Source organism: Hippoglossus stenolepis, chromosome 21 (genome assembly GCF_022539355.2).
Source record: "Hippoglossus stenolepis isolate QCI-W04-F060 chromosome 21, HSTE1.2, whole genome shotgun sequence".
Taxonomy (NCBI): Eukaryota; Metazoa; Chordata; class Actinopteri; order Pleuronectiformes; family Pleuronectidae; genus Hippoglossus; species Hippoglossus stenolepis.
In genome coordinates, this window is record NC_061503.1 from 4,631,458 (window position 1) to 4,648,026 (window position 16,569).

Consider the following 16,569-nt stretch of genomic DNA (forward strand, 5'->3'; position numbering starts at 1 on the left):
AAAAAGTGAGGACCGGCCAAAATGTCCTCACTTTGTAAGGTCTATGCTTAAAATGGTCCTCATGACACACACACACACACACACACACACACACACACACACACACACACACACACACACACACACACACACACACACACACACACACACACACACACACACACACACACACACACACACACCCCAACACACACACTTTTCATTTCTCCATTCAGTGTAGACACAGTGAATACAATACGACAGGGTGCATTATATCAATGCTTTATTAAAAGTGGGTTCAATAATGACATGACCAGAGTAATCTTTGATAACAATATCTTGTCAACTAATAATGCACAGGTAAGTAAAGCAAATGAAATGTGTTTATTCAGACAGTATGTTAGTGACATTCACATATAGGCACTGAAAAAGTAAAAAAAGAAACATTCACACAAAAAATAAATACACAGGCACAATTTCGTATGAGTTATACTAAATATGTAAGAGATGAGGCGTCAAAACTGGCGAGACGTTACGGTACAGAAACCTTGAGAGCCAGGCTCTGGTTTGTCTACGCTAACACATGTTCCACCCTCGTCCCCAACTTGCATCATCCTAACAGACATGAGCATTGACCTCAAATGCACTTCGTACACCATATCCACAGGAATTACATTTCAGAAACTCTAAATTAACCTTCACTTCATCAGGACGTAACAGACTTGTTTCTTCAATACCAGGTTTCAGAATATCATCCATGCTTTTTCAAAACACACATGTAGGGCCTCTTCTGGTGTCCGCTGGAAAGGATTCAAGCTTCGTTACATTTTGAATTTAACAGAAGGATCAGATATAAAATATTAGCTGTAGTGACATTCATCATAACAAAGGTTTATACATACTGTAGGACGTTACCTAGAAAAAAAGGCATAGGTATTGTATACTGTGAAAAAAGGTGCAATATATTTGCAGGTTAGTTTTATAGTTTGGTAAGACTGCTAGGTGAAAACAACAATATGCGTCCATTGCCCATGGCAACTTTACTCGACAGCGGCTTTTTAGCATTTAGTGGAAGCATCACTCCGACACAACTGGTTTGACCTACAGTATAAGCTGCAAGCTTATACTGTAGATATTGCTCTGTACAGTGAATAAACAGCAATGCTTCTTAAATTTCAATGGGCAAGTTTATTTTGGACCCAATGGCATTTTTGTGGTCTATATGAAGACCTACTGCAGTTCTTATAAGAGAGCGGAAGTGACTTTAAAACAGTGGAGGGACATGTATAATTTCGAAAAGCAAACAAAAATTCCAGTCTGCCTTTTCTGAAGCTTCACAGTTAGCAACCTCTTTTTACACTTGATCTCAAATGCTGTCTTTGAATTAAAGGAGAATGCGCCCAAGTGTTGACTCAGCAACATAGTTGAACATTTTCAAATGAGATAAATGCTTATTTGCTTTCTCGCCGACAGTTTGAGGTGTCTGAGGAAATATTGATACCACTTAATGTATGTATGCTAAACATGACGCTACAGCCAGCAGCAGGTTAGCGTAGCACCATAGAGACATGTATATAAAGGTTGACAATGCGTCTCCACTTCCTCCCACTATCCAGAAATGAAGCCAAAATATCCCGGACATGAAGGCTGCCATCTTGTGCATTTACAGCCAGAGTCTGCCCATTATCCATAAGAGGATGGAGTCTCTGTAGCAAGGTCCCGCCAATACATGTGTTCGACCAATCATGAGTCACCCCGATTTCATTCTTTTTGCTATGCTAGGAAAATCAGCTACTAGCTGTAGCCAGGCATGACAGTGGTTTTGATCTTCTCATTAAACTCCTTCAAATACTTCTCGAAATGTCATACTACTCCACAAAAGGCACAGACACACGCACACACAAACATATTGACGCATCATTTGCGTCAATATGTGAGAGGGTCAATCTTTATCTCTCTTAATGCAATCACACAAATGTTAGTCCACTATAATAACAAATCTACCAGATAAATGTCATGTTTATTTTAGATTTCCACTCATGTTCCTGATGCAATTTTATCATTTAGCCTTAGCGTTACGTGCAGTTGTGAGCATCACGGACAGGTTGCTGTTATTGTGGTGTAGTATATGCCTTTACGGTATTAAGGCAGGGAAGCCAGGATATATGAAGTAGAAACACTGAATCAAATGATGAGGGGAGTGATCTATAGTCCTTAACAAATTCATTCATGTTTTATATGCTGCATTTGACTAAATTCTGCAGGGTTTAAAATTGATTACATGCAAATCAGATACTTGTGTATGCTGGAAGGTTTCAATTCGGGATTAAAGCCATGCAGTCTAGTTTGACCTCAGATAAAGGCAACATCCTACTAATTCAAACTACAACGATCTTTGTCCACACAATCGTTCTGGCTCTGTATCAGTTTTAATCCTCGTCCATACCAACACGCCTGAAAACGCATATCATGTGACCACTCACATACACTGGGCATGTGTGCCGGTGCAAACAGGAAGGCATGCTCGTCCCGCTGGACAGGGGAATTGTCGCCGATTGCTGTAATAATAGCTTGTCTCGTACTCATGATAACAGTTGTATCATTGTAAAATACAGAATTTAACTGCACAACAGCTGTTAGCAAAGACAGCAGGGTCAGCAACGCTTGTAATTGATGATCCATGTTGCGTTCTACACTGGTAACCGAGGCTACTGCCAGTTGTTTTCTAACGGAAGTTCATGTGATAGAGCCTGATGAATTAGACAAAACTAAGTCATGACCAAAAAGACCCAATCAGCAAGCAGTTGTAAATATCTATGTCATTGTTTCCAACCATCTCCATTTCTGCCCGTCCAGACTAAAACACAGCCCCAGAGTTTTCAAACTAAAACAGGTCAAGCAGCGTTTCCAGACTCCAGAGTATTGTGGACGCCAGGCATATCCGTGGCAGGGTTGAAGCGTTTTAAAACAAAAACATATTAGTGTGGTTTTAGCAAAAGTGAACTGTACTTGAATTTAGCAGTTTCCGCGATAGCGCCCTCTATAAGAATGTTTACACTAAACCTATTCTCAGACACATAACCTTCCTCTAATCAACCAATCAATGAACCGCTAGTGTTTACTAGATTTGCCAGATTTGCCAGATTTGCTAGACTTAACAGCTTTGGTAGCTTTGATGTCCATCTTGGTCTTCTGGATACGAGAGAAGATCTCCTTAAAAAGGGCCTTGTACTCTGGCGTGTTTTGTCCCAGTCGTTTATCCACCGCCTCCACCTGCTTGCTGATGCTCTCGATGGCTTCAGGGGTGGATGGCGACTGGGTAGGGCTTGGCGGTGGTACCGGGATGGGGCCCATAGCACAGTCTTTCATGGATGGGTCTCGGGAGACTGGTCGGGAAGTCTGAACCTCGGCATGACACAGGCTCTCCTCGTGGCGCCGACACTTCCCTAACAGCTCCTCGTATTTTTCCAGTAATGCGTGGTACTGCTCGTCCACCTCCCTGAGGATGGACATCCCTCTCTTCCTCACGCTGTTGGCATGCAGGGCGTAGCTGCCTCTCCTGCGGCCGGACGCATCGCGGGCAACGATGGCGTTGAGCGCTGTGTCGCTGCAGCTTTTCCTCACAGGGTTGGACTCAGGTAATGTTGCACCCCCGACGCCCCCTCCGCCTTCGGTCTCCTCCCTCACCCCTCCCCCCGTCTCCGCGACCTCCACCTCCAGGAAGGTGTCAGTCTCCGGCGTGCTGTTGAGGACAGTCTGGGTGAGAGTCACGCCGTCATCCTCGCCGCCCAGCAGGAAGGTTCGAGCGCGACGTAGCTGCTGCAGCTCCTGTAGCTCCACCTCCAACTCTCGTACCCTCACGTGGCAGCCCTCAGCGTCCTGGGAGCAAAGACAAACACAATTTTACTTTGAGACAAACAGATTCTCCTGACAGAGAAGCTACCGTGGCCAAAAACACAGAGAAAGATAGTGCATCGTGTTTAAAGTAAAAAAAAACTATAAACCTATAAAACAACAAAATTGGCTAATGTTTGTTATCTATGGGGGATCAATTTGACGTTGCACAAAATCATTTGATCCGTTATCATTATGATAAACTATAGAATGTAACAGCTTTAATGCTGAATTGCAAACTTTAATATTGTATAAGCAAATTAAAGTGTTGAATGGGCACCAATCTGATACTGTGTATAGATCAGGAGAAGCAGCGTCTAACCATTATTTTCATTACTGATAAATTACTAATTAATCATTTAGTCAATAAGTCAGGCTTTAGGACCATGAAATAAATAAGAGAGGCTTTTTTGAGGCATATCAAACCCACTGTTACATCACTAACATCTGTTATCCTTTCAGTTTGCACTGTTATCTACATCACATTCTACAATTGTACAGCAGTCAGGCAACAAAGAGAACACACTGAATGCTCTCAAATGAAATCAAATATCTGAAAAAAAGATATCTAATGTCTACTATTCTGCTCTCAAAGTGTTATTCTTGAAAATCTAATTTAATGAAAGTTGTTGTTTTTCTAGATTCATTGAATCAACTTTTGTGGGCCATGCAGTTACAGCCCCTCACCAGTAGGGGATGCTGCAGCCTCATCAGCATCCCTATTTGTTGTGTCCTTGTCTATAGGGCAATAATTAGAGAACTTAGACAGTTTATAAAAATACGATGTATATCATGGGGGTATTTTATGTTTTACGCAGTATGCATGGCTGCATTTAAAGGAAAAAGTTTATATTGTGTGTATATATATATATATATATAATCCATAAAAATGGCTTCATAGGAAAAATGGGAATATCTTATGTAAGCAAAGTGATGGTGTCCACCCAGTCAGTGTCATTATGTGAAGCTGTGGAAGCTGATGCTCGGAGCAGTTAAAGCTTTTTACGTTGACTGAAGAAAAGTCTTGATTAATATGTTGGTATTTCTATGTCAGCTACAACAGCTTGTGATGTTATGTGTCTGTCCTTGCTGGGTTTTGTTTTCCAAACAGACATCATGTATGATTCTTCACCTGCACTCGCATCTGCAGCCGTGAATACTCCGAAACCAGGAGGTTGCACTCCCTCTCCACGCCCTCTCTCCGCCCCCTCTCAGTGCGCACCGCTGCACGCAGGGCCGACACCGCCTCCCTCAGGTGCTGGTTCTCCTCTTCAAATGGTGGACGCTTTGCCTCCACGGTAAAGCTTTCAGCCCTGCCCACTACAAACTCATCCTCATACCTGGAAACATGACACAAATATATATACATCAGGCTTGTTTCTTAAAGATAACTGTTTTATAAACTGCAGGAAACAAGAACCTGGGTGCTGTGCAGAGCTCCCTCAGGCAGGGGAACGAGTGGATGGTCTTGCGTCGCTCCCTCTTCTCCCTCCTGACACGGAGCTGCTCCATGGAGCGTAGCTGCTCCACCTGCCCAGAAAGGGACTCCACCTGGTTCTGCAGAGTATCAATGGTCCCTGTTAATCTGGCCCAGGAGGAAGAGGAACATTTAGGAAGTAGGAAGAGGGAGGATGAGACAGAAGAGACAGGAAATCCCACAACCCCTCTCACCTCTCGATCTTCTGCTGCGAGGCCTTGCTGTCTGTCACAAGAGTGAGGTTGGTGTGTTCCAGCTCTCGGGCCGTCCCGTCCAGCTGCTCGTACACTTTGGCGTGCTGCTCGTTCATGTCCCGCAGAACCTCCAGCTGCTTTGATAGGTACTGTTGCACAAACACACACACAGGCTTTGTAAATACAACTGCAGGCAGTAAACGCAACACACAATTCTACAGAGTTACAACATTGTTAGTAGAAGAACAGCCAGGAGGGAACAAGAGCTTCCTCTGGCTGTTATTAGAATTTGGCTGTGCTCCCAATATTATTATTTATATATTTATGTACATATAATTTGTTTCTTCTTCTTCTTGTTCTCTCTGAAGGCCGTGTGATAATACTGGAAGACCCTAAAAAGCTATTAAATGGACCTTAAGACAGTTACTGTTTCTAAGATTAAAGGGATTTAAAACCTCCACTTTGACAGAGTCATAATAGTAGTACTTAGTTGTACTATCATCAAAGTACATATACATTAGAAAATTGAACCATTCAAGTAAACAACAGCATGGCTGTCTTGTCATTCCCTAGAAGACGTCGTTATATTTCTTAGACTATGAAGAGTTGTGGAGAATGACCCTTTTTAGTAAAGCTTCCAAATGTCTTCCAAAATATAACTTCGGCCACAAGCGGGGGATCATGGGAGTTGTTGAAAATCTAAAAGGAAATGCTCCTTTCTGCTTCGACAGGACTCGTCATTCATACCTCAATCTCCTGCACTTGCTCTTCATTCGTGATGTACATCTGCTGCAAGGAGTCCTCCAGCTCCTTGTTCCTCTCCAGTAGAGTCTTTCCCAGCTCTGCCGCCAAGTGGAGGTCTGGAAATGGGAGAGAAATAGAGAGCAAGATGAAGAAACCAGCCCAATCTGATGGGCTCGCGAATAAACAACAATTTGTCAAGAAAGTGTATTTTCAAAAGAGTGTGGGTTTGCTCAAAGCTAACACGGAATGACTTAAATGTGCACCTTACTGAATCAGGAATTGAGTATGGATGTTGGAATTATAATTGCCCCCCCCCCCTGTGTAAATTGTGGCCCCTTTATGGGCCTTGATTTAGAAAAATCCTAGATACTACACTGGTCACAGGTGAAAGAAGAACATCTAAAAAAGAAAGTTGTAGATGTTGAAGATGGATACAAAGTGTGAAAGGAGAGGACGGGGGGACAGATGAAGACCAAAGGCAACAATATGAATATGTACCATCTTTCCCTTTTCACAAATGTGAAAAAGGAAATGGTTTCAGAGGACATGAAAAGAGGGAGAAGCTAATCTCACAGACGCCAGCCGTACAATTTAGATGACCTGCTGTCAGGATTAATAGAGCACGTTGTTCTATTCTAGGCCACGTTATAACAGGGTCTGGAACAGAATTATTAAAAGGGTCCGTCTCAGTCTGCACTGGACTGCTTCAATTATAGAGCTGAGGCAGCAGAAAGACAGACAGTGATCCTCCCTGCAGCACGTCTCCCTGCAGGTGACTGAATATGAAGGTCAGAGTCTGGTGCCAGGATCAAATTTTGACTTTAACTTGGCAAATAACGGACTAACTGTACTTTGCAAAATCCAGTCTCTAGTACTTACAACATATTGCACAATCCCTCCCCTGGTGCTTACAGTATTTTTTATATTAAACTATTTCTATAATTTTTGTATATTTATACTTGCACAAATACACCACAGCAAATTCTTTGTATATGTAAACCTGCTTGGAAATAAAACCCGATCCTGATTCTGAGAGACACTTCTCCACTGAGATTAGTGCAGGAGATTCAACGTACATCCACTGTGTTCAATAAAAATCTCAGTGACGGTGAATTTTTTGTCACGTCATGTTCGACACCAACCTTTTATTGCTCCACAATTTTTCACCCCCCGACAAATCCACCTCTGAAATAAAGATGTCATCTGTCTTTATTCTAACTGTGCTCTGACTCAGCAGTATTGATGGCCTTCATCGTTGGGTGTGACACAGCGAAATGTGGTTTTGTGACCTCACAAAAAGAGAACGAGGAACGAGAGCGAGCAGCTGATGAAGTCATCCTCTCATACAGCCCTGGCTCTGTCTTTAAAGATTAATAGTGATCACTAGGACAGACGCCAGGTCTACAGCCGCTTCCAGCCACTCCTGACCTGCATCACTGCAACATTTACCTCTCACTGCGGTCTGAAGCTCCTCTGTGCTGTGCAGGTGGTTTCAGCTCGTGGTTTTGTTTCAGATAAACCAAACTAGTACCAATTGACAAAGAGACAAAGTTACCGACATGCTGGTGAACGCAGTGTAGCATTTAGCCGCTAAAGCACCAGATATTGAATGTCAAAGCTGTTCCACATCAGCTGCAGATTAGATAGACACCTTTGCAAACAAATTAGCTATATCAACTTCTTAAAGCAACACTATGCAACTTTTGCTGAGCAACAGCGCCCTCTGCAGCCACACGTGGAGATTAAGTCAGTTGTGGCCAAGCATTGAAGTGGTTTTCATGTAAAGAAAAAAACCAAGTTACAATGTGTTGACCGGAGCTCCGACTGTGTCGTCCCACTCACTTTGCAAAATATGTAAAATGTAAACATAAATTCACACCTTTTCTTCATTGTTTATTCTGTAAAGTTTAAGTTTTCATTTCGGCACATTCGACTGATATCAGCAAACCGAAAAATTGGTCCCGCTCTAGTTTTGTAGTCGCCTCACTCCTCAGTTTTCTGTCACTGCATGTTTTGAAACTCTGATCCTCTTCTACCTGCAAGTCCTGTCCTCACCTCCCTCAATTAGACTAATGAGCAGCAGGTTCAACAGCTCCATATGGACTAATTCACACTCCCTCTGTAGTGATGGCATAATGACTTCCTGCGGGGCCCAGCTCAGGTACCACTGAATGGATCCTGACTCGTCGCTGGAGCGAGTCCAGACAGCCTTCATTCTGTTAGGACAAGTTCAATGGACAGGCTCTGCGGGAATACTGTGCAGCTCAAAGCGTGGAATTAACATCACTCATGCTGCCCAGGAAACATTATCAGCATAACCATGAAGGAGTTAAAGGCGACATAAATATAAAAAGCACTCTTTCTGGATTTCCAGATCATTTCTTAATTATTTTCTTCTCATGCATCGCATCTATAGTGTATTTGTCATGAGATAAACTCTTTCACACAGCATGTCTGTAGCCTGTCACTGTACTGTAGCTTGAAACCTCTCATGTTGTGTAGTGTTTGGTGCCAGAGGCCGTTCAGTGAGACATAAGCAATTGAAAGTAGTTGTTGAAAACACATTATTACACGTTTAATTTGACCAACAAACAATAAATCAAAATATCTTGTTTAGATTTAGTTCATGCAGCTGACCTGAGCATTCCCTCTGTAAATGAACTAAGAATTAATACCTCTGCCAAGGAGGTTATGTTTTCATCCCTATCCACTGGTTTGTAAGCAAGATTACACAAGAACAACCAAACAGATTTCCATGAAACTTAGTGGAAGGATGTGGTATCGGTCAGCGAAGATTCCATTACATTTTGGTACAGATCCAGATAAAGGGCCAGAAGCAGGATTTCTTTCACCACTTTTGTTAACATTGCAAGATTGTTTGGCATTTTTGTTTTTTTCTCAGGGAAGAATTCATGGATTTTGCTGAAGAACAGTCAGGCATATTTGGAGGTGGGTATATATATGACTGTGTACATTCAGATTCAGATCAAGGGGGTAAATCCAGAAATATATTTTCACTTTCTTTAACATTGCAAGACATCTCACTAACATTTTAACCACTTTCCTGGGGTAAAATCAATGGGTGTTGATGGAAAAAAATAGGCACATTAGACACTGATATCTATAAGTATGTGCTATTTGGTGCAGTTTAATTGAATTTAAGGGGACTGTCAACCTTGGTGGAAGTGTGCACTCTACTGATTATACCAGTAGAGCGATTCTTTTTTATTAAGAGGATACGCAACAAGCTCTTCAAATCCTATCCGGCCTTGGGCTAAACGGAAACCGCACAGAAAACCAGAGCAGCTCATGTTCACATTCAGATGTGGACTTCTCTTTAGCTGCCTGAGTGAACGCTGCACAGTCAAAAGCATCAGTGAGAGGAGAATACCAGAAGGAAGGGGGGGAGGAGCGAGCAAGAGAAGGATGAAAACAGACAGAGTGAGAGAAGGGAGGAGGGCCAATCGATACAGCTCGCTGCACAAGCAAACTACTTAGCAAGTCAATACTCGCCACACACAACTATCTGTCTGCTCCATACCGACCTGTCTATGCAAAGAAATTAGACTCAAAATGTGTATTATTGCATGTTGAAAAGTCAAATCTCTAAAAATATTTGTGACGTTTCATTTTTTCTATATATTTACAGATTGATAAATGTGTGCGCACAGATCAACTGATGCAAAATCTTTGTTTCTGGATGTAGAATCCTTTTATGTTATTGAAATAGCTTCATGTGAATATGTGATGTACAGAGTGGAATATGTGGGAAAAGGGTATTGTTAATGAAGTATATATGGCCTGTTTCTTTCCTAATTAAATAAATATTAATAAAAGTGATTGGCAATTTACAGACCTGTACGACTGAACATCTGTTTACTGATCAATATGTCTGGAGACTTCTGGCCTGTATTACTGACTGCTTCAAGCCATTCACTTTTTCTTCTTTGCCGTTTTTATTCCCTCTAGGTTTTATGTGTTAATTGGTTCGATCCATTAACTGTATATAGAGATGGACGATGTGTCTCCACTTCCTCCCACTATCCACAAAGGAAGCCAAAATACTCCGGATATGAACGCCACCATTTTGTGCATTTGGACCCAGCTACCCTTTTCAGCTACATAAACTAACAATGCACCATCTGCTAACATGGAGGGTTTAAGACCTTTACTGCAGCCAACCAATAGGGGGCAATCAAGAGGCTATGGCTTCACTTTAGAGAAGCAATCATGTCTTCTATCTTTATATATATCTACAATGGTTTGATCTTTTTCAGTTAGTTAGGTTGTTAGGTAATTGGTAGCTTTGTTAGTTTTTTAGTTAGCAGCTCTGGTTCACAAAAAAGACAATTTGTGACCAAATTATACGGTGGCTGAATAGATAAATAAATATGAATGTAAACGAAGGCCATATGTCCCAGTTCTCCACAAGCACTTAAACACAACATGCATTTCCTGTGCAGCTGGAGGCACGAAAATGATCAGTGAAGTTGGGACTAAAACTCAGTTAATAAAATATGAATATCCTATTTACAATGTTAACATTTGTTAATTTGTTTTACGTGTGTTCAAATGGCTTGGTATCAGTGTGTGGATTTTGGAACACAACATTTGTGAGAACCCAAAATGTACTTTACATTACTAGATAACATCATACACATTTGTGACCATTTTGAGTTTAATTTGTCTCCAAAGACGTGAGGCTTGATGCACACGAGATGAAAGCAGTGAGGCCACAACGCAGACGTAAACACATCATGAATGAAGAATACATTTCCTGCATGAACAAGAAGAGCAGCTGCAACCAGCTGGGAGAGGGTTTGCACGCTAAGAGAGCTGCACACAGTGAAAACAAGGCGAGTTGAGCTTTTAATCACCATTTACTATTGAATTTTGTAAGAATCCAAGGGTATATGTGCATACATAGGCATATTCGTTATTATACTGTAACCGGTAATGTCTTCCACAGATAGAGCTGTTTTGGAAAGGTGCATGTCACCCTTGAGATTCATTGGAATGTGGAAAACAAGGCGTCTTCTCTTCCCCTTTTCCTGTGTTGCAGACCAGACTTCCAAATAGAAACGAGATACAGTGGCCAGAAATGAATTATTTACTGCTATATAGATGAGGGTGGTTCTTTATTATAAACTGCCCTAATGCACTGTATGATGTGCTCCTATGCAGCAATATTTTATGGTCCATGACTCTGTCCTTGGGTGTCATGAGCATTTGTTAAGCTGCAACAGGAACATTTCGAGAGTGGAGAAAGCCTCTTGTCGGACAAAAGAGGAGCCAACAAGCCTCCAGTCTGAGCTGGTCGAGCCACGTAGTGCATTCATTTCTCTTTCATCAGCCAGCGGAAGCTCCAGCTAACACACAATAGGCCCAAACAAGGAAGCATCCTAATTACATGTCTGCACTTGCTCTTGGTTTCAGTGTTTGAAATATGAGCTGCTGAATTTAGCTATTCATGCGTGGATAATTAAATTTGTATTTAATTTAAATTTATATTATAATTTGTGGCCCAAGGTAATGCAATCAAATATGCCAAAATTAAGTCAAGATTTGCCAATTGCATCTTTAAAATACCTCCCTTTTTTAGTTGTTTTTTTTCTACCATGAATACGACATACCAAAATTCAGTTGTGGGAAAAACAGTATGTTGTACCAAAAATAATTATCTTTTTGTTGTTTTGTGTGCCCAAAATATGATTTGTCTTCGGATCGGATCTAACCTTTTTATCGATTTCTCTGAAGGTGTGAAAACTATCGCGATAGGCGGAGTTAGTAATAACTAGCATGACTAACTATGTCGATAACTATGGACTGAGTCAGCATGTGATGGAACCAACACACAACAAAGGGGACTTACTTTATAAGACATAACATTTATAAGACTGCGATCATGTCTGTGTTTTATTTCATTGCACTATATCAATGCAGACAATAAAAAAAAGCCAATAGCAAAACAATCCAATGAAACACAGACAGTGGCAGTATTTCAGTCCTAGTATTATTGGATCTCAGTGTTACATTCCACTACAACGTGTTACTGGACAAACTGGAAAACTGGGTGAGAGATTCTGGCACAGCACTTAACTGGTTTGAATCCTACTTGAAGGACGGGAATAAGTACTGTGACCCTAACATGTGTGTTTACAGGTCTCTGTATCGATCAGACAGCAGCAGCTGACCAAGATAGTTGTCAGATCTTTACACTGGCTTACACTGGATCTTTAAACTGATTCCAAAATACTGCAGTAGCTTTATAGAGGACTGAATGGTTTAGGGGAAAAAACACTTTATGAACTATCCAGACTACTATGTATGCTCCACATTTTAGGAACTAAATCTTGTTTTTCTCCATCTTTTTTTGTCTCAAGTTGCTTTTGTCTAGATGTCCTTCACAAAGCACTTGGATCCCATTGTTGATGAAGTGCTTGATGTTGAAATGCTGATTCCTGCATGACAACAAGGTACAATAAGGTGTCGTCTCTCTCTGAAGGGCATGTGGCTTCCTGAAATGTCACACCACTGAAGATGAGCTCGGGCGGTCAGCACTCTGACGAGGTCCGACATCCTCTCTGCTCCATCAAAACACACAGCTCAGGACGGGAGGACACTGCTCATTTCTACACCAGCCATTTTGACTTTCAAGTTCAGTCCTGCTCACCTCTCCCCTTCACCATCTCCCAAAATAAAGATGACTAAAGAAGATCTATTTTTATCCCCAGGTGCACTGACGTGGGTGGACAGGAAGGAAGATTTCTGACAAATCCGTGGCATCATGGCTGTAGACATCTTTGTGCGCGCATGTGTCTTTCTAGTCAAGTAAAATCTCTGCATCAGCACCATTGCCACCTCAGCCAAGGGAAATGTACCATTAGAGTTACTTGGCAGGAGCAAGTGAATGGGAGATGAAGAGACTGGAATTTAAGTAAGTGATGCAGAGGACAGAAATGAGTCCTTGGGTGTCTTTGAACACTGATGAGTCATTTGTTGACAAATTGCTCCTGAGATCGATCATAAATTCACGACAAAATTATATTAACTGACTTTATTTAAGCTGGATTTAAGACTGCAAGTCATGCACAGCAAAATATTGTATATGGTGATTTAAATTTCCATAATATATCTGGTGGTAAACTGGCCAATGAATATATTTGGAGATTTTAGTCCATGTGACCTCATCCAAAATATTTTCCTATCTGACTGGTTACCATTAGTTTTATATGGAAATCGGCAGATACCAAGTCCATCTGGCATAAGAGACATGTGATGAAATGCATTTTGCATCAATGATGAAATAAATATGGAAATTCTTTTTAAGGATTGTCTTTTCCAAAAGTAAATAGTAGGACCGTGAATAACAAAGTTGAATGTGGACAGTCACTTGTACAGCTACTGCAGATTTTACATCCAGCATAATGCGACCATGCAGAGCCGGAGGCTTCATGGAACGATACAGGTCAATTAACTGACTCTGAATTAGATTTATTAGACAAAGACTCAGCAATGAAAGCCTCCTGCTGGAAGGTTTTTCCTGTGCAAAAGTTAATTATTCAAGCAGATCCGTTAAAAGATCAGTCGATTAATCAACTGATCCTCAGACAGAAAATGATTTTGATGGTTGGTTTTTAGGCAAAAACATTTGATGGCTCCAGCTTCCCAAGTGTGTTCATATAGACTATAAAATGGGGCTGTGCAATAAAACAATAGCGATAATAATCGCAATATAATTTTTATCAATAGCAAAAGGTTCAATTTAAATCGATATACTGCTTATGCATTGTGTAAGCACAGTGAGCAGATACATAAAACACATAATTGATATACATCTGATTTGTAAAATGCTATGCTGTTAATCATTCATCAAAAATAATAATTTGACATTTAGCGTGATAATTATTGATATCGACTGATAAACATTTTTGTCATGATACAATTTTTGGCCAAATATACTCAATCATCCATCCATTGCATACAGATGATTCAATACTACTCGTACTTTTTAGTGCAGTTCTCATTTGCTTGATGCCAAAATTAAGGTAAGTGCCCTTGGAATAATCAATACACTCTGATGACGTGCACACAATTGGTCCCTGTATAATGAAATTGTAAAAGATTCACATTGAATACAGGGGACCTCAGATTGTACAACAACCCAAAGACGCATCTTGAAGAGTGAAATAAAGCAGATCGAATTTGATGACGTTTTAATCAACTAATTGATTCATTGACTAATATTTGCATCACAGCAAAACACTATATTTCACTTTTTAAAAAATCATGATCCATGGACTGCAGCCGTGGTTTAGAGCCTGACAACACGAGGATGCGTCTGGTGCTGACATGTCTCTGCGATGCAAGGCCCAGCTTGGCGTGCTGTCAATGCATTGTTGTCAAACAAGCGTCGCCTGCACGGAGGAAACTACTACATCACTGTTGAAGTGATCTCAGTGGAACCGAGGAGAGACTCGCACCGGACGGGTCTCTCTCCTCTCCCCCGGGACAGAGGGCCTTTGTTGGGTGCAGGGCCAGCTGACCGGCCGGCGCATGCAGCTGACACCGTGTGGATGCTGCGGCTCACATGCAGGGGGAAGGATGTTGTGTCTGGTCTTACCCTGCTCCAGGTCCTGCTGGTCGTACCATGGCTCTTCCTCTTCGGTCACAAATTCCTCCATCCTCCACACGCTTAGCATGGGTGACCCCCTTCGTCCAGAACCGGAGTGGGCGGGAGGGACCCGGAGAATCGAGCTTGTGTGGGTCCGAACAATGGAGCTCTCCGGCGGTCAGGCTTCTCCGGGAGGCAGCGGACGCTCCTTGAAGCTGGAGCTGCGCGCAGGCTCTGTTTTCTGTTGGTGTGTCGCGTCTCTACGTGTTTCCTCTTTCCTGCCTCCTCTCCTCCGTGTTTCCTCGGTCACTCCCACTCGTCATCCCCCCATCTCCGCCCGGCACCGGCCCATCCCGGTGCTCAGAGCCGCAGCAGAGGATCCTCGGACGTGGCAGTGGCTGTTGCAACAACCACAGCTCGTCCCTGTTATCAGCTGCGCGCCCATGACGCCTTCAAGTGCTGCTCGTAAGCCTCAACGTTGCACCTCAGTTTTCACCCCCCAAAATTTTGTTTAATTTGATCTCAGTGCTGCATTCGACCTCCACAACTGTGTGGGACTTTCTGCCAAAGGCACTTAACTGGTTTGAATCCCACATGAATTATCTCCTGTTTTTGTCCACATCTGAGTGGACAAAATGAAATGCGGGGTTCCCCAAGGCTCCATTCTGGGGCCTCTTCTGTTCAACGTCTTCACGTTCCCACTAGCTCAGTTTATAGAAAAATAACAAAACGTGTTGTGCAGATGACACACACATTTACATAACCAAAATTGTCCCTAGTCTCTCACTGTTTCCTACGTCACTCCCGTCACTCTCCCTCTTGTCCCCCCCATCTCCGCCCAGCACTGGCAACAGGGGATCCTGCAACAACAGCTCTCTCTCTCCCTGTTCTGAGCATCACACTCATAGACCGTAGAAGTGCTGCTCGTAAGCATCATCATTGCGCTTGTGTTTTCACTCGTCTCAGTGGTAGAGCTAGGATTTTTTCCAAATCTGCGCCATTAAGGAGCTACAAATTACATTGGGGCCAATTACATGTCAACCCGTGCACAATTCCTGATTCAGTAAGGAGCACATTTAAGTCACTCCGTGTTTAATTATAGCTCTATTGTTTTAAACAAAGCCACACTTCATTGAACATATTTTGAAAATGTCTTATTCAAGCAAATTGTTTACTTCAAAAATTATTATAAAATGAAAATTCCTACAAATTGTCTTATGTATTGTTAGTATTGTAAGTATTGTTAGTAAGTGACTTTTTTTGACAAGACAGAGGCACTTTAGGAGCCAATCCGATTTAGTCCTCTAGATTTGCTCACATGCAAGGACAACATTAGGCTGTTAATTAAGATTTTTACGGACCAGTTACAAAGAAGCATTAAAACAAACATTTTCAGACAGCATCTAAACATTGCATTTGCTCATGGGCTACATTAGATCTGGATGATGGTGCTCCACAGATGCCTATAAAATGTATACGTAATTGCATAGAGGCTAATCTATTTGAGCAAATGTATAATCCCTAATAAGGTTATAGTGTATCTAAATGCACTGTTGTTAGGATAAGTTAATGTAGTACACTGATAGAGCCGCCTGGGCTGTCTAGTGGAAAGACAGCTCAAACACTGACTCCCAACTTGGCAACATCCAATCAAACTAAATCGCTTA

At 41.9% G+C, this 16,569-nt stretch overlaps 1 protein-coding gene across 1 annotated transcript; it reads right to left on the reverse strand.

Moving 5' to 3' along the window:
- Positions 1-245: 245 nt before the first annotated feature.
- On the reverse strand, positions 246-15,576 carry LOC118100380 (cerebellar degeneration-related protein 2-like). The gene is made up of 6 exons (XM_035145384.2): positions 14,912-15,576; positions 6,292-6,404; positions 5,545-5,693; positions 5,294-5,458; positions 5,006-5,213; positions 246-3,858 (listed from the first exon to the last, which is right to left on the reverse strand). The coding sequence occupies exons 1-6, from the start codon at positions 14,988-14,990 to the stop codon at positions 3,091-3,093; spliced, it is 1,482 nt and encodes a 493-aa protein (XP_035001275.1). The 5' UTR covers positions 14,991-15,576; the 3' UTR covers positions 246-3,090.
- Positions 15,577-16,569: the final 993 nt, after the last annotated feature.